The following is a 22,611-nucleotide window of genomic DNA, read 5'->3' on the forward strand; positions in this document are numbered from 1 at the left end:
ACACAAGTCTGCATTGCTATGGGGGAGCAAAGAGAAAGAGGTTTTTAAGAGGACAGTGACATGTGAAAGAGGCCTGACCTGCCCCTTTTTTAAAGGCCTGTCAGCCTGTATTTGTCTATGTCATGAATTAGACCCCTGAAAAAAACTCACACCCTCACAGGATATAATACTCGGAAGGAAGGAAGAGGGGGGGTTCACACTGCACAAATATTTCTAACAATAAAAGCATACTATTCACCAATGCGCCACTTGGCCGATCCTGTTTCTAACTGATTAAGGAAGAGTTATAGGTGCCGCAAGAATGAAGAAAAGATGTGGGGGCCTGTGTTTGGCATATAGGCATTGTCTAATGATTTATTTTTCCTTGCTACTACTTTAGAAGCTAACAATACTAAGTGGTTCTGCACTGCCAGTTCACTTTATTATATTAGCGGTGTTTAAAGTCATAGATGTCTCTCAAATAGAGGACCTGGTACAATGTCTGCGAAAACAATTCCCATGTCCACTTAAATATTAGCGGATAATTATTTTCTGAATTATATTCTGACCTGCTTTTTGTGTGATATTGGCAGTGTGTGCAAATGAAATTATCAAATGAATGTTAATGAACATTTTTACAATGTGACCTTGATCATCAGAAGGAAGTTTTAATAGTAGGCCAATGGTTCTGTTGGCTTATACGAGAGGGAGAGAGTGTCTGTAAGGAGTATAAATTACTGCACTCATTAAACGGTAATGAAACACTGCCCTTCAACCCACCTACCTCCTACACTCACTTAAAAATCACTGAACCAGGAAAGGGAGCAAGCTGTAGGCTAACAAACTGGAGAGGAGCATGACAGGGATAACCTTTACCTTCAGAATGATCATTTTTCCCACTTCGTTCAGAACAGCTTCAGATATCTACTGTGATGTTATTAGAGTGTAGTCAGGTTCACAGACATATTTTCATTTATAAGCCAAACTGATTTGTTCGATAAGATTTTTTCTTAGACCTGGTATTCTGAGGGTTTTCCATTGACATGTTTCATATGCTCCTCCTTGAATCGCTACCTTATCGTGGTGGAGGGGTTTGTCCCAGGGATCCCAGGGGCTATGTTGTCTGGGGGCTTTTGTCCCCTGGTAGGGTCTCTCATGGCAAATTGGTCCTGGGTGAGGGACCAGACAAAGAGCGATTCAGAAGACCCTTATGAAAAGGATATCGAGGGAACAGTTTACCCTGCCCGGGATAGGGTTACCGGGGCCCCGCCCTGGAGCCAGGCCCGGCGAGGGTGCCCGAGCGTCTGGTGGCTGGGCCTTAGCCCATGGGGCCCGGCTGGGCACAGCCCGAAGAGGAGACATGGGCCCATCCTCCCGCAGGCCCACCACCCGCAGGAGGCGCCATAGGGGTCGGGTGCATTGTGTGCCGGGTGGCGGCCAGGAGCGGAGGCCCTGGCGGACTGACCCCCGGCTGCCAAGACTGGCAATAGGGACATGGAATGTCACCTCTCTGGTGGGGAAGGAGCCTGAGTTAGTGCGTGAGGTTGAGAGGTACCGGCTAGATATAGTCGGGCTCACCTCTACGCATGGCTTGGGCTCTGGAACCAGTCTCCTGGAGAGGGGCTGGACTCTGTCTCAGTCTGGAGTTGCCCCTGGTGAGAGGCGGCGGGCTGGGGTGGGTATTCTAATATCCCCTCGGCTTGCTGCCGGTAAGTTGGGGTTTTTCCCGGTGGACGAGAGGGTTTGTTCCCTGCGCCTTAGGGTCGGGGAACGGGTCCTGACTGTCATCTGCGCTTATGTGCCGAGTGGCAGTTCAGAGTACCCAGCCTTCTTAGAGTCCCTGGGGGGGGTGCTGGAAGGTGCTCCACCTGGAGACTCTGTTGTCCTGCTGGGAGACTTCAATGCTCACGTGGGTAACGACAGCGAAACCTGGAGGGGCGTGATTGGGAGGAACGGCCTCCCTGATCTGAACCCGAGCGGTGCTTTGTTATTGGACTTCTGTGCTAATCACAGTTTGGCCATAACGAACACCCTGTTCGAACATAAGAGTGTCCATAAGTGCACGTGGCACCAGGACGCTCTAGGCCGTAGGTCGATGATCGAGTTTGTAATCGTATCACCAGACCTGCGACCATATGTTCTGGACACTCGGGTAAAGAGAGGGGCTGAGCTGTCAACTGATCACCACCTGGTGGTGAGTTGGATCAGGTGGCGGGGGAGGACGCTGGACAGACCTGGTGCACCTAAACACGTAGTGAGGGTGTGCTGGGAACGTCTAGCAGAGGCCCCAGTCCGCGAGATCTTCAACGCACACCTCCGGCAGAGCTTCAACAGCATTCCGAGGGAGACTGGGGACATTGAGTCCGAATGGACCATGTTCAGCGTCTCCATTGCCGAAGCTGCTGCATTGAGCTGCGGCCGCAAGGTGGTTGGTGCCTGCCGTGGTGGTAATCCCCGAACCAAATGGTGGACACTAGAGGTAAAGGGAGCCACCAGGCTGAAGAAGGAGTCCTATCGGGCTTGGTTAGCCTGTGGGACTCCGGAGGCAGCCGACAGGTATCGACAGGCCAAGTGGCGGAGGGCTTTCGCTTTGGTGGCCTCAGAATCTCATCTCTGATTTTTGCGGATGATGTGGTTCTGTTGGCTTCATCGGGTGAGGGCCTCCAGCTCGCACTGGAACGGTTCGCAGCCGAGTGTGAAGCAGCGGGAATGAGGATCAGCACCTCCAAATCTGAGGCCATGGTTCTCAGCCGGAAAAGGGTGGAGTGCCCACTTCGGGTCGGGGATGAGTTCCTGCCCCAAATGGAGGAGTTCAAGTATCTCGGGGTCTTGTTCGAGAGTGATGGGAGAAGGGAGCCGGAGATCGACAGACGGATTGGGGCTGCAGCTGCAGTAATGCGGACGCTGCACCGGTCCGTCGTGGTGAAGAGGGAGCTGAGTGTAAAAGCGAAGCTCTCAATTTACCGGTCGATCTACGTCCCTACCCTCACCTATGGCCACGAGCTGTGGGTAGTGACCGAAAGAACGAGATCGCGGATACAAGCGGCAGAAATGAGCTTCCTCCGAAGGGTGGCTGGCCTCTCCCTTAGAGATAGGGTGAGAGGTTCGGCCATCCGGGAGGGGCTCAGAGTAGAGCCGCTGCTCCTCCACATCGAAAGGAGCCAGCTGAGGTGGTTCGGGCATCTGACAAGGATGCCCCCTGGGCGCCTCCTGGGTGAGGTGTTCCAGGCATGTCCCACCAGGAGGAGGCCCCGGGGCAGACCCAGGACACGCTGGAGAGATTATATCTCTCGGCTGGCCTGGGAACGCCTTGGTATTCCCCCGGATAAGCTGGAGGAGGTGGCTGGGGAGAAGGAGGTCTGGGCCTCTTTGCTTAGGCTGCTGCCCCCGCGACCCGGCCTCGGATAAAGCGGATGACGATGGATGGATGGATGTTTCATATGTAGTTCTAAACATGCCTTAAAGTTTGATGCTTGTTAAATATTAATTAAAAACAGAACACAACAAACAGAACACAAAAATGACCGAATCCCTAAATTTAGCTGAAAATGTTACAAATGGCAAGGAGCAAGCAACAGTAGGCAACTCAGCACAAACCTGCACTCAGCTTCCTTGCTCTCTGACCTCAGTAAATATTTTCCTGATGAGTTAATGACCTCAGTAACTACTTTCAAGGCTTACTGAATTTTGTATTTCATGATCTCCATTGGAGTCAAAAAGGAGGATAAAAGAAGGCCCACTGTGTAACTTTGTTTCAGTCAGATCTCCACATTACCAGTTGTGTTCACTTTCAAAAAACCACATAAGTGAGGATGGAAAGGCTCAACTTGAGATTGCCTTGTGTCTTATAAAAATTAAGATGGCAACATCCATCTTTTATGCGCAGTCTTTGGACTGTATATAAAACTGCAGGTTTGATCAATTATGTGAACTTGTTGAATTTTGTCATGTTCCTTTATGTTTATAAACTATGTAAACATTAGACAATTTTTAGCCATGTTATTGTTTCTTTTATTGTTGTAATTGCAATATGTACAAACATATTGAAACAGGGCTCTGTTGTAAATGAAACATTAGGTTTTAATAAAACCACCTGTATAAATAAAGGTTAAATACAATAAACAAAGCACATTTAAAACAACAACATTGACCAAAGTACAGGACATGAACAATAAAATAAGATATACACTCATATACATGCCAGCTCACAAGAGTAAATATATTTACAGGATTGCGAAAAATACATGGTAAATGGCCTGTATTTGTATAGTGCTTTTACTAGCCCCTAAGGACCCCAAAGCGCTTTACACATCCAGTCATCCACCCATTCACACACTGGTGATGGCAAGCTACATTGCAGCCACAGCCACCCTGGGGCGCACTGACAGAGGAAAGGCTGCCGGACACTAGCGCCACCAGGCCCTCTGACCACCACCAGCAGGCAACGGGTGAAGTGTCTTGCCCAAGGACACAACAACCGAGACTGTCCAAGCCGGGGCTCGAACCAGCAACCTTCCGATTACAAGGCGAACAGACTAAATATCTAAGCTCTCACTCCAGGATGTAAGCCAGGGAATAAAAAGTATTTTTAAAAATAAGCAATGGGGAGGCCAGCCTAACATTACTTTATCAGTATCATAAGTGTGAGATGTCAACTTAGAGAAACCCGGTATCAGCTCATGTCAAAAGTTAAAATGACCCAGCTCAGATTCATTTTCATGACCTGACATAGATCAGGATGTTTGTTCACTCTTCTGTTTTCACTGCTGAACTTCTACTGAATAGCTGTCCTATTTTCTTGCTTTGTGTTGTATTCATTCTCTGCTTAACTCAGTTTCCTCTTGCTTTTAGTCTTAAACCACACTCCCTCTTGCACAGATCCTATGTCTGCATTCTTCTCCTGTGAGGTCTTCAGATCAGTTCCTCATGAGTGCTGTTTGACACGATAATCTATGCATGGAGTTTGTCTACATGAACCTGACATATTGTCTGTTTTGTTGCTGCTCATGAATGTTGCTGGCTGTGGATCCCTCTTGTTTCACACTGCTCTGAAACGGACTGCAGGGTTCATTGGGAGGATCTCAAGCCATGAGACTGCTTCCTCAGGGGAGGTCAAGGCTGAAGCTGGGTCGGGTCTCTGATAGGTGGAGATTTTGGCTCGTCTAGTGGCCGACTTGGACTGTTTGAGTGTTGCCAGGCAAAAAGGAAGGTTTTGATTTACCATCGCGTCTTCCGAGCAGCTTGTCGCAATTAGTGATGTCAGCAGGGAAAGAAACAAATATGAGGCATTTCTTCAAAGAGCAAGCGTACTCTTCCCATGAGTTCATTCTTTCCTCGGGTTTCTGAAGAGAAAAGGGGGCAAAAGTGCAGCCTGTTTCTCTTTGGCCAAGTTAGGTTTTGCAGGTCTTCGTGATCTGCAGGCTAAGGTGTCACATTTAAACTGAACCAACTAGATTATAAAGCGTCAAAAACAGTGACAACATATAAAGTTGGACGGCATGATAAGTTTTGTTTGTATGTTTATTTCATAAGCCGTACTTTTTAGATGGATAACCAATAATAAACTTAGTGACACATCTGAGCTGTGCCTCAGCTCTGCGTTCTATTTTCTTGATTTAAACTGTATAACACTGTTTTTTAACACATTGCTTACATTTAGTTGCCTGCCGTATTTTAGACAATTTATCACAGCGCTCTAGTTTGTGAGCATTGGTTGTGTTTTTCATGGTTGCAGCTAGCAGTGCCAAGTTTCCCCACTCTCCTCCTGGCTGTAGGTATCCCATGCAGAGGCCATCTGTCTCTACTCCCCTAATGGTAAGGGTGGAGTCCTCTTTAAACACCTCCCCCACACACGCACTGCCACCACCACCCCGTTCCCTCTTATTTTCAAATGCCTACTGCAAAACAAACAGAGCATGGCATAGATGGAGTTTAGTTTCTTTGTGTGCTTTGACTGGCCTGAAAACTGACACGAGTCAGATAAACTACCTACAGTAGCAGTTGGGGTGTCGTGTCAGGTAGCAGCAGAATGTGGAGCATGTTGAAGAGAAGTTGGGTTAGAGACACGTGTCTGCATACATCAGTACAATGTCACGCATGCCAAGTATGTAAGTGTGCTGCAGGAGGGGGTTTTATCAGCCTGCCATCTACATTCTTGTTTCTGTCATAGATACGTTGTAGGTCTTGATCTCTCTGTCAAGCATTTGTCTTTTTTTCTTTCGTCAAGCCAAACAAATGAGTTGCACTAGTAAGGTGACAAAAAAGAAAACAGCTGTTGTGATGGCTCAGATGACTGTGGAGTGGAGAATGTGGCTCTGACCCTGATTCTCCCCCACACCAGTGCATCCAGAGGACTCCTATAGAAATAATGCAAACACAGGGCAACAAATGCACTGCAAAGCACATTATAGGGGAAATTTTTTTGTGGGGAAATGAAGTAATGACCCAGAGTGACTTTTCCAAATGTCATTTTCAGGCAGATGGCAAATAAGGCCACCTGGACTAAACAATTCAGGTTAAAAGTTTAGATGCAGTGCAGAGCTGTATTGGGTCAGTCTGCACACACAGAAAGGTTTGAAAATGTGTGTGAGGAAGAAGAAAAAAACTCAGGAAAGCCCAAATGTGACAGTACAGCACGAACCTTCACAACACAATGCAACATACATTTAAGACTGAGCAGCCATTCAAAGTATATGCCCGACTCGCACACATGTTCACACACTTATTTCTTATTTTGGAAGAGAGAAACTCAGTGTCTGTTTGTCCGTGTGTGTATGTGTGTAGTCACTGAAATTACAGGGGACGTAATGGAGCACGGGGAGCCTCAGCCTCATTGGCTGTATTCCTCAGAAACCAAGATAGCATTGCTGTGGCTTACCGCTCACATTCATGCCAGCAACTCAAAATACCAGCCAGTGGACCACTTTTATAAGCTTTACTCCATACACATCCGAGACAACGGACAAAGTGGAACTTTATGGCTCCCAAATATAACTTACTCTGCAAGCATGTCAAGAAACCCAAGAAATACTGTTTGATTATTTTGAATAAAATCACCTTTTTATGTTTGATGTATGCAACTTTTTCACAAAGTTTAAGGTGGATGTATTCTGCTTTTCAACCTGAAGCAGGGCTGTAAGTCTTTGTACGACTCTGAAAAATGAGTAAACGTGCGTCAATCAATCACTCATTGGTGAGATTGTTCTAGAAAAAAAAAAAACCAGGAAGGATTTTTTTCCATTTAGAGCACTAGCCAGAAACCTGCAATTTAAGACTTATTTCAGGTTACCTTTCCAAGATACAGCATTCATTCCCACCAAACTAGATGTTTTTGTTTGTTTTGTTTAAACACAGCCGCATGCCTGTCAGCAGTGATCTGTAAAGTGATAGGGATGAGAATCTTTGGCAATAAAAATATCCAGTTCTGATTGTTGGTGTCATGGTTTGATCAATTCAAAAAGGAGAAAGAGGATTTCTTTGTTTTGGTTCTTAGTTCTGTACACAGTAGGGTTGGCACATGTACTCTGTACTCCATAGGCTGATGTTCTTCTTTGGGGCAGCATAGTATTCTTGCATGCACCCATTGTATTATCATTATCCATCCATGCACAATGCACAATGTGTGGGGCACCCATCAGTAAAACGCTTGTATACAATGTGCCAAACTTTTGACTCCTATCATTTGCCTGCTGAGCTGCAAATGAAACTTAGCTGAGTGTTAAGTAGTGCTGATTATGTCATTTTCTGATTAAGGCGTGTTTACAGAAAATGACAGAAAATATTGGTGGGCACGAGGCTCATTGTGACACACAACGAGCCTCGTGCCCACCAATTTCTGAAATTACCGTTAACTAGAGCCTGGTGAACTCTATCACTCTTGCAGATGCAGTAACTACATACTATTAGTAACACCAATTACAGACAAATGCAGAGAAAGCTCCTTCTGTAAAACTTATTTGTTTAGGTTATTTTTATGTAGCTTATAAATAGTATATTGTTAGTTTTTTGTTGTAAAGTTTGTGTCTATTATTTTGTAAGAAACACAATGGTGTCATCAGCATAAGGCAGTGGTCACACACTTATGGTTGGTTTGTGATGTACAACTAGGCTAATCCTAGCATACGCCTCTTTTAATAGATATTGGTCCTCATATGTGTTAAAAGGTTGTCAAATCTATCTTTTTTTCAAGATAAATCTTTTGACACATACAGATATGATACAAATGTGAAGACACAACCATTCATTTCACCAAACTGTAACTTTTTGCTGTGGTACTGTATTCGTTTTTCTGTCTACAGTATTCAGATGGTCATTAATGTTCAAAGCCAAGTTTACGGGTTGCATTTAAAAAAAAAACTGTGGTGGGCCTTAATTCAAATTAAGGGCCTCATAAAAATAGGCAATGAAGCCATCCTCTGGCTTGCTTTGTTTCATCTCCTTCCAGTAAATTGTTTTCTTGCTTGTTTAAAAGGTACTCTGATAATTAGCAAAAGGGACAGGCTGAGTGTCCTGTGGTGAGAGTGTGTTGCTTGTTAAGAGCAACCCAGAACCCAGAAGATATTTGTTCTGCTTTTCAACCACAGGAAGAAACATGAATGAAACAAATGGCTGTTAGTGTAACCTTGGGAAAACTACTCAGAATGTTCTGATATATTGCTCCATTATGTTTGGTGCACACTGCTAACATTAGAAAATTGGTCCAACATCTCACATAAGTGGGGGAAAAAATGTGTTGTAGTGCAGTTAGATACCACATGCCTTGTGAGTATATGCTGATGTTCTGTTTCCGAGAGTTGACACAATCCTCCAGAAAAAAATCTTCCTGAATTAGCTCATCTCAGCTACTGTTTTTCAAATTTAATATCGTCTGGTGGTGATAGTACATCTATATCAGTGTTGTTACAACTGAAAAACTGGATGAGGAGACGCAAATTGAATCTATGTGACTTCCCAGACAATTTTCTTCCACTGCTACACACCAGAGAATTAAAAAAAAATCTCTTAATCCAATGAAGTGACATTGTCATGAGAAATTCATTTTTCCCATTTTAATTATAAGCTGAAACTCTGTCTTTTGTATTTCTGAATCCCAACTCTGTTTTTTCTCTCAGCAGGTGTGAGCAGTAACCAGGTAGTTGTTCCTGAAAAAGTGAATGCAGTGCTGGGAAAGAACATCACACTGGGCTGCCGAATAGAAGTGGGTCCCAGCCTCAGCTTCACGCAGAGCTCCTGGGAGCGTCGTCTTCCTTCAGGCACTATTACCCTGGCGGTATTTAATCCCGAGTTTGGAACCTCATATTCTTCACAATATGAAAAACGTATCTCATTTGTTTCCCCTTCAATACGAGATGCCACCATTACCCTTGAAGGAGTTGACTTTACGGATATCGGGTCCTACACCTGCAAAGTGGCTACATTTCCTTTGGGCAATACACAAGCATCCACCCATGTTAATGTTTTAGGTAAAGTACTGCTTCCTCACTTCACTTACTCACTGAGTGGTTCTTCATATTGTCCTTAAATCTCACTTTTTAATGAAGGTCATTGTTTGTTGTGATTTAGCAAAGCCTAGGTGAGCACTCAGTGTCTGCCCTGGAGGAAACAGCGGCTCCCTGAAGCAACCTAACGTTTAAATTACAGCCTGGACACATGCCATGTACATTTAAATCCCTGCAGGAATCTGAAGCTGCATAAAGGCTGCTTTGGTGTGGTCCCACCTATCTCCCTCCCCCACTGTTACTTTAAAAGAAAAGCCAATGTAACTGTTTTTATATTCACAACATTATATCCAAACGTTTCACAGAGTTTCCATGGCATCCTCTGTAAAGTCACTTAGGCCCTACATGCAAGACACAAAACGGAAACCTTCTCATTCAGCAAGCACATAAATATAATGCAGCAAGTTCAGAGTGTCCCAGCTCAATGCAACTTAGTTGCTTGCAACAACAGTTTAATTGTAGGGTGTGACACAGGGTGACTCTCATGACATTTAGTTGCGTTTTGCTAAGCTGGATTACAACTACAGTCTGCACCTCTTTCCCTCAAGGCTGTGACGATTGTTGATAGTTTTCTCTCCTTTAACCATTTGTCCATTATGTCCTTAAGTGATAATCAAAGCAAGGTTATTTGCCAGGTCACTAAACTAAAAATGAAAACTACCTGTGGATCCCTTCTGAGCTTCCAAATAAAATAAACAAAACAAAGCCGTATTATATTTTAATGGGTTTTCCCATTAGTATGTTCTTATTTTATCCAAACACAAAGCATACATTGAAAGCAGCATACGTTCCTTTACATAGAAGTTTCTCACTGTAGCCTCACTTTCCAGAGGAGCAGAAACACTGAACTTTCCCTGTGGTCAGCGTATGTTTCAAGCCCTAAATTGGTGCCGTTGCTGAGAGGAGGAGATTGCAGTGTAGGCAGCAGCAGGTTCTCATCATCCTCCAGAGACTGAAGGAGACTCTGATGTCTAATGAGCGGTACATTAAGTGCTGCTGTGACAGCCACGGTGTCTAGAACCTCACAGGGTTCAGTTACAGCTTTCTGTCTTCCCTGAACACCTTCTTGCATATTTTGTTTTTGTTTTTTGGGGGGGTGGGTGGGTCTTATATGGATGCATATATCCACACTCAAACACAAAAGCACATCCTTAGTCCTACTTTACATTTCAGATGTAATTAGGGTGTGGTGTATATTCTTTGCAGTATGATACATGTCAAGTGGAATGTAGATTATCTCACAGGGTATTTCTCTGTGAGAAGGCACATCACGATTACAACACCAAATGTCAGCAGGTTCAGAGAGGAGTGCCTTCCTCATCTCTGCTTTGTTTAGAGGTGACTTTTACAGTTTCCTCCGCCACTCTTTTGATCATGCAGCCCCACTGTCACAAGTCCAATGTGAACAACAACCACAGCAAACAAGAATTTCTGAATAAAACAAAGGTTTCTGGAGAAAACGTCATGGTTAATCCAGCATACGATTGTGTACATAATATTGGTTTTCCAGTGTAAATCAAAGTTGTTTTAGTTTCAGCTTCAGTTTGTAAGTTAACTTAAGATTCCCAGTTTTGATTCCTGTTTATACTCTGAGGTTTATGCGAAGACAGACGACTGCGTTTTCGTTCCTTTCAAGTGGACTAAAGTAAATCAATGATACTTTCAAGCCCATGAATAATGCACCAAAGTCACGACAAACTTCATAATGATCAACAGGTGCAAGAGACGTCAGGTTAATTTCAAACCTCACACAATCGTGATGCAAAACTTGCTATGAATAGTATCAGTACTGTGAGGCACAATCTCAATAATTGTATTAGCTTTCTCACGTTCTTTCATTTTATCTTTGTGTCAACAGCAACTCATAAAAAGGGCCAAAGCTTTTAAGGAACAGTTCAACAGGAAATGTTCTTTGCTATGTGAGCCAAAAGTCCTCGACATTAAACAATCGGAAAGAACCAAAGGAGGAAATTTTGACACATGACCCATTGTTTTCAGATACTTGCAGGGCAAAAGGAAAACTACTGAAAAAATAATTGGCTGTCTTTTAAACAAAACACACTAAATTACTGGCAAGATGTAAGTGTGTACTAATAAATGGTCCTGCTGATAACTCTTTAGAGGTTTAAGCTCCTCTGACTGTTCATATGGCCCAAATTGCAACTCTGTTCTTGAGAAAAGAGCCCAGCAAAGAGATGGCTTTTTCCAGTCTGTTGCCATACCCGAACTACTGCTTCAAACAGTTAATATTTCTAATTATTATTTTTTTATGCTAGATTTTACCGTAAAAATGTTCCAGTGTTTAAGTGCATGGCCATTGACCATGCTTTTAAACCTTTTCTTTATAGAGCTTTCCACTCAGCGTTTAGTCTGCATTTGTGGACAGGAAAGGGCCAGAGCAGCCAGATTGCTGAAGGGAAATCGTTACCCTTTCCCCCAACAGATTTCAACTCATCCAAAGCGTCCCCCTCCCTTTTTGACAGCAACTTCAAATTAACACCCCTGACTGATTTAGGTATTCTGATGCTTCAGCCAGCTCGCGTCCGAACACAGAGCTGCTACTGTTTATAGTCAGAGGCCTGCAAGGAGGGGCAGGGAGGAGGGAGTGAATAATGTGAGGTAGAGGACTAAGAGCAGCGTCCCCACCCCGGGACAGGAGACGCCAGGTTATTTTTGGAAAAAGGCGGTGCCGGTAGTTATTTGAATTTGTTGTTGGAACTCCTGCCTGTCTGAGGTGTCTTAAAGATGATGGTCTCGCCTTGCAGCGCTTGCCCCCGTGCACCACCTTTAAAACTGTCACCACTGTAGTAAGTGGAACAGCTGTTAGTCTTCATTTAAAAGAGGCAGCTAGGGGGGAGACGGTTCAGATTGTGCACTGCGGGACAAAGAATAAGGCAATGGTTTGTGATATGTTTATTTTGTGATAGATTAGAATAAGACAAACAGTTTTTACTGCTTTACACAACAGGTAGAGAGTTGAATTCTAGTCATGTCCCCTTCACATGGATCTGTTTTGTTTCTCTGTTGAGAAAATCCTTGTTGCGTTTAAACATTGAGTCGTTCTCAGGAAGCTGGTGTATCATTACTTCACCTCTAAAGTGCTGAGAAGAGTACGGTAACTCAGCTCCTCGTCTTCCAGTACAACAAAGTCAAATATAAACACAGCACAGTGTTGGCTGCACAGTGTTTTTCTTCAAAGTCCCATGCCTGCTTCAGGTATTGATGCACTTTTCACAGAACAGGACTAATGGAGGTTACTGCTTTGTATTACCTTCACTCAGACATACTTTATTTTTGACACACAGCAATAAAGAAGTCTCCACAGAAATGTGTACATATAATTGAATGGCGTGGTTCATTAATTTTTAAAGCATATAGGTGAAATGGAAGAAGTCAATCTGTGCTCTTTTGGCAGTTAAGTACACTGAAGCCTCCGGGCATTATTTATTCATATTCGTTCACAACGGGATCGATATTCATTTTGTAATCTTTCCCCCGTTCTGTCATTTCTTCCCCCTCCTCCTTCTCTTCACTCTCCCTTTACACAGTGGAGCCAAAAGTGTACGTGTCCGCAGGCCCCACAGCTCTGCTGGACGGTGGCAATGAGTCACTGGTGGCCACCTGCATTGCAGAGCGTGGTCTTCCTGAAGCCGAGGTTTTCTGGGAGACGGAGCTGTACGGGCGATCTGAGAAGCAGAGTCAGAATGAGGCAAACGGCATCACCACCGTACATGTGCGCTACATGTGGCAGCCACGGAGCTCCGCCCAGGGGAAGACACTCACCTGTGTGGTGAGACACCCAGCCCTGCAGACAGAGTTTCGTATACCCTACATGCTAAATGTCCAGTGTAAGTAATGAAACATAAGACCTTCCAATATAGATACCTTAGTTTTGGCTAACTGCAGATACACAGTGTGGCTGTAATACCAGTGTTGAATTAATTGGCTGTATTCCTGCTGAGGAAGAGCCAAGGAATCATCCTTGCAGGCTTAAATTAACATTGGTTTTCTAACTTTGTTTAAATAAAATGTAGCAGTTAATAAAATGTACTGATTCTGTATTAATTAGTAAAATAACAGATAAAAACAGGCTCAAGGTAAATTTAAAGCACATTATCATAGTCTTGTCTTAGCTCTGAGAGAATGTTTAGGCTGCTGTCATTTACAGCCACAAAACCATACACATGTCATGAGCTTCCAAGAGTCAGCTGAAGTGAAATAATATTAGTAAAGTTGTGTACAACACATTATGTTACCATAAAAGCGATAAAATCTACTGAACAAGCATTACACTCAGCCAATGTCCTCCTTGTGTAATTTCTCTATCACTCAACATAATACGTTTAAAGGAAGAGGAAGAGGCGCTAAAACACTGTTGTGTCAACTCACATGACCATAGATTTCAGTTAAGTAAAAAAAAATTCTCCCAACACATAAAGAAAAGCTGCTGGTATAGCTGTGTGAAATCCCTCCAAAGTGCTGATAGCTTCCTTCGTGCTATGTTATCTCTCACACTAGTTGCTGATACTGAGATACATCTACCACTTTGATCTGGCATGCACATATCAAATCTTTGCATCCTTGTTTTTAATGTCAACACTGAGGCTGCTAATACAGATAAATAAAATTATTAATCATCACTTTAAAAAATCAGCTGTCTTTAAAACAAAACAAAAGTCTCAAACACAGCTGAAAATGTATGTAGAGGTAAAAGTGTCAAATATAATCCTGCAGCCACTGCACTGAAATGCTTTTACAATATAGAACAAAATAATCATCATTATTATAACACTATATTTTTAGCCCTAAAACAACCAGTGTATTTTATCAATATTAACCCGTGCTGCTGCCTTGATTTGCAATGAGCATGCTCAGTAAATGTTTCTTCCTCGCCTATAAAAGAGCAATTTAGGAGTCGTCTTAATGTTCTAATCATTGATGCATACTTCCTTGGCGAGCAGTAACGTTACTCTGTGTTTGGACTGTGTGAGTGCAGGCTAATGAAGGTGTTTTATGAAATATTGATCAGACCTCAGCAGGAATTCAAGTAGCAGACTCGGGCTGCTGGGGGCAGCGGATGGAGACGCAGAAAAATCAAGGTTAATATGGGAAGAAAGGAGCTTCCCAGCTCAATAAATCACACCAAGTGCAGAGGCAAGGGATTCTAAGTGCAAAAGAAGCACAATTTCAACGTTGAACCGTGTGAAAAGGGTCAGCGGACATTGTGGGCCAAGACATCTTCTTGTGCGAAATAATGAGTTCCTCATTTATCCTCCAGAGAAATCAAAATGAAAAATTGGATATCTAAGACAGTGTTTGCCATGTTTTATTACAGTGGCATGTGCTGGGCTTCATTTAGGCATCCTCCCGTCTTCCTTGATTTTTTTTTTTTTCCCCTTTGTCGTGGCGACGCAGTAGAGTGTATTATTAGCTGCAGTTCATCTGCTGTCTGAGTCTGTCATTTTCGAACTTTCCACCAACCCAGGATCATTTGTTTGTTCGCTTGGCTCGCTTTCACCAACAGATCCTGTGCCCTGTTACAGTCCTGCAAAGCCTTTTCTTTGTCGTCATGTGCTGCTGTGCTTTATAATACGTGCTTTGTTTCCTCCGGAAAAGCTCATTTGTCATCAAGCTGCAGGGATCACAATGACTGATTGTGAAGTCCAAGTCTTTTAACTTGAAAAAGAAAAAAAGAGAATAAATGATGGTCAGTGTGACCAACCCGACTGCAGGAGGAGGTTAAAAAAGTACAGTAAAATTGTGATTTTTAAAGATTTTTTATTGTATTTTGTTTTACAGTTGCACCAGCGGTATCCATCATGGGAATTAGCAAAAATTGGTACGCTGGCCAAGCAAATGTGAAATTAAACTGTGAAGCCAAGGCCAACCCAGCTGCGCGTCAGTTCACATGGACCAGGTCAGTATGCCTCAACAGTCTCTGATATGTGAAATACAAAAAATGCATTATATCTCTCACACACATTATTATACTGGTCAGTCAAATAGCTCAATAATTAACACAGTTACTTGCAAACTGTGAAAAGCTTACAAGTTCTTTCAGTTGTAATTCAAATGGATAAACTGACTAAATGTGGAATAAACTAAATCTGCAGTACCCAGGCAGGGGATTAATTTGGAAAGGAAAGTGCTGAAGGCAATCCAAGAGCATTATTGCAAAACAGAATGCATTAATCATTTCATCTGAGTTATCTTGTTTGCACAGCACCACCAGCTATAGATCTAAATTTGGACTTAAGGAATTCAAGGCCAGGTACTGCTTAGACTCAGCTGTTGTAACCTTTGCAGCGCTGAGTAGAGTTTGAGTGCTGTAAAAGCGACGCACTTGTCAACTCATAAACCCGAGAAAAATCTTTTGTTGTCTTAAAGCAGTCGGGAGTTTATATTCATGATCTGCACTACTGAAGAATGTAAATAATAGAAGCCAGGGGTAAATACTCTCTATGGGTCATCAAGTAAAATCTCACTCACACGGAAGTACCCTGAAACTTGTGTGTTAGCTTAGTTGATCAGTAGCTCGTCCAATACCGGGCTCAAGGGACCCTTCATTAGCAATTACGACGGGACTGATCAGCTGTTGTTTGGTTCATTTGCATATATCTAAGATGGGTTTAAACAAACCTCAGTGAAGCAATGAAGTGAAGAAGCCTCAGTCTATAAATTACCTCCAGCATAACTTTCGGGCCTGGACACTGGAGCTGTCGAATGCACTGCTGCGCCCATCGGGAAGACTCCCTGCTATAAATAAAAAGATTCCAAACAGTTCATGCATCAGAGCAGCGCTGGCCTATTGGCAGCTCTTTGTCATCATCTTGCTTTGAAAACAAGGACTATGCTCTCATTTGGGCTGACAGCCTCAGTAAAGTCTAGACAGCCAACCTCTTTTGGGCCAGACCTTGTGTTCATGCAGAAAGCTTTTTCCTCTCAACTGATGGCAGAGCAGGCAGCTCAGATTATCATGTGATCTTATAATAGTTGCACCAGGAAAACTGGACCAACAGCGCAGTGATGTCATCGCAAGTCTTGAATAGCCTTTTTCAGTTGTACATCGAAAATGATTTATCTTAAATATGAAGTAGTGATGTTTTTTTTTCCAGTCCTGCAGGCTTTTTTCTCTGTTGTACAGCACGCTGAAATGTCTGTCTGTCATGTTTAATTTGTGTACAGGTTGGATGGCTTGATGCCTGAGGGTGTTGAGATCTCAAACAATAGCCTTGCTTTCACTCGGCCATTGGAGCGCAATGATTCTGGAGTCTATCACTGCGAAGTGACGAATGACATCGGTACCAGCAGTCAGGTTGTGAACATCTGGGTACAAGGTATTTTTTCTCCCTTTTCTCTCTCTCTAGCTATTTAACAGCTCTCTTGTTGTTGTTGTTTTTTTTTTCTTTTTTTGGTTTTGTTGTTTAACCATCTCCAGGGTTTTCACAAGAAAAGTTGTTTGACTAATTTAGACAACTAGTAAATTAGTTGCCAGGAAGGTCCCTAAAAATAAATCAAAACAGCCATTGTATTAAAACCAAGAGGGGTCAGCTTAGCCCCTGCAATCAGATTAGAGTGAAAATCCTGATGTCATCTCAGGAAATCTTGAGAGCTTACTCACTCTGAAACTAAAATGAATAACTGCCTTTTTGCATTTTTCATGCTTTTCTCATGTAGGATTAAATTCTTTTTTTAAATCAGGGCCCATATCAACACTTTTAGCAGAGCTAGGTCTTTATATATGTATAAATGCCCCTGCCCTGATCCGCTTCCACACATTCCTGGCAACAGAGGAGCACGGGGTGCAGATAGAGTATCAGTACCAAACGTTTCCAGTGTTGTGGCTTTGGCAACATTAGATGTTTCAGATAAGGAAGCGGGTGTTTACCCCTGCTTGCTCAGCAGAGTACGCACTCATGTAGCCTTTCTCTGTGTTTTGTTTGAGGGCAAGTTTCACAGCAGGACCTAGTGAATTGTGCTTGCAGATTTGCAGTACACACAAGTTTGTTTTTGTACACCATGAAATATGTTATTGAGGAGTTGTTGTTTTTTTTACAGCTGCAGTTGCACAAATTATGATCGAATTAGTTTAATTGAGCACTTCAGAAATGAGACTATCAAGTAGAGAAAACCTCTTAATTGTATACTGGGGTTTCCCTGCAGTTGGATTTGTTGAATGTTGTAGATCCATTGATACAATTCTTGTCATAAAACATGCAGCTCACTGAACTGCCCCCGTCTGCCATCAGGGTGCGGATCCTGAGAACTCTACATCATTTTATTTTCATTTCTCCTCTCCTTCTTTTAATCCTATTCCAAACAAAGCTACTGCTGCTTTTGGCCACGTATTCCTCTAACACACGCAGTCTTTTTGGTTTCCCATTGTCGAAAGGAGTGAGCTGGAGATGTCCCAAAAAAGTCTGTCAAGCTCCATCTGCGTACAGTCCTGGTTTGGAGTCCCGCTCCAAACAAAAGCACAGCTGACATCCTGTCCGAGATGGACTTGCGCTGAGCAATTATCTTGCTTCTCTTGTCAGATATTACAACTTGGACATGCGGCCCCTTGCCTCTCTGTCCTGTAGAGATAGTTGGGTTGAGCTCAGTGATATTTCCTCCCCACACCCTCACCCTCCCCGGAGCTGTTTGGTGTAGCTGTTTCACATTCCCAGTTGCGTACGCAGCCTTGTGGTTTTTGGCCGCTCGTCTCTCAAATGATCAGCTACATAGTTGCAGACGCTTGTAATCTGCGTGGGGTTAAAATGTGCCGCTGCAGGGTGGGATTGATGGTGACTGATGAAGGAAGTGATTGCCAGTATATCGGTTCTCCAACCTTGATCTGTCTTCCTTTTCCTCTCTCCTGCTTTTGCTTTACTCCTGATCCTTCAGGCTCACACACTGTGTGTAATTGTAGGTAATTAGATTCTTACTCAGTTACCAAATCATGGAAATCATTATAGCTCTATGGGGATTCAGATTTTGATAACTAGTACTTAAGAACCTCCTGGTGATGCAGACCTTTTATTAGTGCGAGTCATATTGCTTTGTAGTCGGGCCTTTGATCTGCCTGCGCACTGATCGACAAGGAGTGTCAGACTGCTCTTCGTTTCAGAAGCTGGAGGTCATCATGGAAGCACTTATCCTGACCTTGAGCTCCAGGCAGCCCTTTCCTCTGCAGCTGTAGCAGAGAGCAAATCAGATGCAGGAACCGCACATCGATCAGTGTTTCAGCTTCTCACATGACTTCCCCACAGCAGAGTTTAGAGGGGAAAAAAGAGGGGAGAGCTAATCACACTTTCTCTGATGCGTAGGAGTGCACGTGCTCCGATCCCTCTCCGTCTCACTGTCATGTTCACGCACACATTGACATTTAACACTTAACCTCTTTCTGCCCTGCTTATTTCCCCCCGTTTTGCTCTACAGCACAGCTTTCAGCAGGCTCTCTCTCTCTCTCTCTCTCTCTCTCAAGAGAGGCATGTGTCTGTGCAGTGTTGGTATAAATTGATCTAAAAACCATTCGCACTTGCTTTGTTACAGAACATAAAGTGTAGTCTTTCTTCCTTTCAGTTTTATGATTTGTCTCTCCATCTGCTGTCTTTCCTCTCTGGTTTAAATCATTTCATCACATTTGCTCTGCAGATCCTCCCCCCACCACCGCAGCCGCCAGCACCACTGCCTCTGTCCTCCACGACACCCCTGGAACCGGCACTGCTGTGGACCGGCGGAGTGCCCCGTTCACCTCCCCCACCTTGGCGTCCTTACACGACAGCAGCCTGGGTACTATAGTTGGTGGGGCAGTGGGAGGAGTTCTCTTCCTGATCCTCTTGCTGATCCTTGGCGGGGCTTGCTATATGCACCAACGTCGAACCTTCAGAGGGGACTACTACACCAAACAGTATTTGGGACCCTCCGACATGCAGAAGGAATCTCAGCTGGACGTGCTGCAGCCGCACGAGCTGCAAGAGGTCTACGGGGACAAAACGAGCAAAGGTAGCCAGGATCTGAAACCCAAATTGGGTGGGGATATCATTTACCCCGACTACACACCTGAGCGCAAAGACAGGGACGACTGGGTCGACAGGGGAGATGCCAACAGGGGTTTCAAGGAGGGAAACTACTACCCAGATCACTACAACAGCCAAAACATGCACCCCTGCGGGCCTCCTGTGCACAGCCCCATAGTCAACAACGGCTCCCCCTATCTCCCGGAGGACTGCTATGACAATGGTACAGACAGCGACTACGTGTCCCACATGGACGGATCTGTGATTTCACGCAGGGAGTGGTATGTTTGAAGAAACAAGCAAATGGAGGGGGAGAAATGGACAGCTGACTGAGAATAATTTGACAAATGACAGATTTAAATATCATTAAAAGCTGTGTCATTTCAGTTAAAGGATAAAAGAACATTTCTCAGCTCAGTCTCACAATGAGCTCTTTGAACAATACTGCTCTGCCTTGATTTTAACCACTTAAACCTTAAGGACATGGACATGGATTGCGTTTCACTTTTGTGGCATTTCAAGGAGCTGCAAATATGCTGGAGCGCCTCGGTGATATTATCTGTGTAGGTTTAAGAGGCTTCAGCGTACAGTGACGTTTCATCTGATGTGAATGAGGTTTTTCGTTCTCGTGTTTGCTACCTATCTTTGTCGCAGGTCACATGTCAGGTGTTCAAAGCCTTGTCAGTGAAGTATTTATTGCCCTGACTGACTGAGCTCTGCTCCCATTAAATTCTGTGGCATTAAAAAAAATGATCTCATGATTGCTTACAGCCTTTTCGTACAGGCGAGCTGTTTATCATGACCGCGATCAGTATTTCTAGCAAATTATATTGCATGGTTTTGTTTTGGGTTTTTTGTTTTCCAAAGTATGTTTGTAAGTGAAAGGGAAAGTCGTGTTTAAAAGGGAGAATTACACAGGCATTGTACCAAAGGAAAGAAAGCTGACTTTACATAGACGCTGCCCCCGTGCACAGCTCTTCTGTGGCTTTTGTCATTTCACAGCATCTCCTGGAACTTTGTTATACTATGGAAAACCTGAGCGCAGTCACACTTTGTGGATATAGTTTTACTTTCAGCTCCAATTATTTTATTTTGTTATATAGTTGTTGTTTGTAAAATGCCAGGCCTGGTTGATTTGAAAACACCCATGGATTTGATGTCACAGCAGCTATGTACAAAGCAAAAGGGGCTAGTAAACCGCTCAACTCAACACCTGATCTGATAAAACTGCGAATGAAAAAAAAAAATCAGTCATTGCTATCTGCCATGGTTTTTTGGAAGACGATTTCTTTAAATGTGAGACAGCAGAAAATGTTTGACACTTTAGGTTAGCAGCACAGTAATAGCAGACTAATTAAAAACTATAATCAGTGAATGTAGCTACTTCGAATGGCTAATCCAGAAAAAGCGCAGACCCTAAGTAGAATTAAAACATTTGCTTTGATATTAACTTACTCATTTTACTCAGTGGAGAAATGTGTTAATTCAGTCACATTCATGCAGTGAAAAGCACAACTCTGTTATTACAGTTGTGAGCAAACATCAAAAGAAGCCACCCGGGCCTTGGCCTTCCCCACTTAGCCATGATAACAGGCTGTGATGCTGTCTTTTCCATTTTCCCTCCTCACTATCCTCGGATTTCTGTCGGTAAGACCAACACCAATAGGGTTTTTTTTTTTAAACTTCACTTCAAAGTAATGTGTTATAAATACCAGATGTGACTGTAACGGCTGTCATCATCTAACATTACGCGGCTCCATAAACCACCAACAGTTTCACTGCTCCCGCTCGACACTCTAGTGTCGTGATTCATTATTGTAAATAAGCAACAAATGGAGAAGGAGTACTAATAAACTGATCCTTCAGTTTCAGATTGGATGTGTTTGTTTAAAGTGTGATTGTTTGAGTAGCTTGGAAACGTCGCGAGCAGTTGACGTCACTACTGTACAGGCCCTAATGCTGGGGTTTGGCTCCTCCGAGGATACGCAGCAATCATGGAAACGGGAAACTTAATCCATGAATGAAAAAATCAGAACCATGTAGGTTAAAGCTGTCTCTGCAATGGCTCCCCAAGGGAAATATATATATTTTCTTCTTTTTTCCTACAAACAACAAAAAACTTGGAACAAACCCCAGGAATATTAAGTTAAAGCTAAAAAGTCGACATCATCAGTGATCTCATCTGTTCCTGCTTGATTTGACCTCAGCCATTTGTTTCCTCAGGAATGATACATGAATCAAAGTGACCTATGCTAAGTCTCGCATGAATGGGAAAACGTACCCTTTTGGAAACGCACCACTTTAGTCAGCTTGTGTGTTACAGCTAGAGAAAAGTCTATGAATATGTATTAAAGTCAGATCAGGACAGGAGGTCAGGTGTATTTATTATTATGAGGTTTAATAGATTTTGGACGCACTTAAAAAAACCAAAAATATTTCTCCGCCCTTGATTTCTCATGCCAGAGCTTTGGTTGAAGGTTTAGAAGCTGAGAATAAACTACTTTAATCTCTTCAGCTCGCTCTCACTCTCATCGCCAAAACACACACACCCGCCCGCCACACATCTGCCACTGCAGCCCACATTCAAGGAGCAGTCCTTGCCTCAGACTTCAGGCTTTTTAATTAACTTTTATTTTTTTCCCCCCGTCATCACACTCGGCGACAGAAGTGCCCGGGCTCTCTGATATATAGCACGTCCATGTCTGCATGTGCGTTTTGTTTCTTTTTTTTTTTTCTATGGCCGATGATTCATAGCTGTCTGCTTCAGTTTCTTATTCAGTCTCAGCTACATCTCAGAAAGACAAAAATGAGCTGGAGTGATGAATGTTTTTTTTGTTTGTTTTTGTAGTTGTTTGCATGTAAATGAAACTATTTGCTTTTTATTTCTCATCACAAATGTTTCTATACGTGTACATATTGGGATTAGGTTTCGTTTAGGATTAGCTGTTCTCTCGGTTCGGTTTAAATGTTGGTGTACAGTTTGTTCTGGATTCCCCTACTGAATAGTTGGTGCCTTAAATGGGCTGAGCAATGCACAAGCTTAGGAACTTAAAACTATTAATATCATTAAAGAGGAGGACCGACTGGTTCTTTAATATGTATTTCATCTCCATATTTAAGATTTGCTGTTATCA

The 22,611-nt window shown here is 43.3% G+C and overlaps 1 protein-coding gene across 2 annotated transcripts in view; it reads left to right on the forward strand.

The window, feature by feature from the left end:
• Window positions 1-22,214, forward strand: part of nectin3a (nectin cell adhesion molecule 3a) — a 35,219-nt gene extending 13,005 nt beyond the window's left edge. The window contains exons 2-6 of one of the 2 annotated variants that reach the window (XM_085371230.1): window positions 9,090-9,440; window positions 13,025-13,324; window positions 15,276-15,393; window positions 16,662-16,813; window positions 19,113-22,214. In XM_085371230.1, coding sequence (XP_085227356.1) covers window positions 9,090-9,440; window positions 13,025-13,324; window positions 15,276-15,393; window positions 16,662-16,813; window positions 19,113-19,768 — 1,577 coding nt within the window. In that variant the 3' untranslated portion in view covers window positions 19,769-22,214. The remainder of the gene's footprint in view (window positions 1-9,089; window positions 9,441-13,024; window positions 13,325-15,275; window positions 15,394-16,661; window positions 16,814-19,112) is intronic. The other variant, XM_085371231.1, reaches the window with a different exon arrangement.
• Window positions 22,215-22,611: the final 397 nt, after the last annotated feature.

Source organism: Diplotaxodon limnothrissa, linkage group LG14 (assembly GCF_057381915.1).
Source record: "Diplotaxodon limnothrissa isolate DT_005_m linkage group LG14, D_limnothrissa_male_GT1.1, whole genome shotgun sequence".
Taxonomy (NCBI): domain Eukaryota; kingdom Metazoa; phylum Chordata; class Actinopteri; order Cichliformes; family Cichlidae; genus Diplotaxodon; species Diplotaxodon limnothrissa.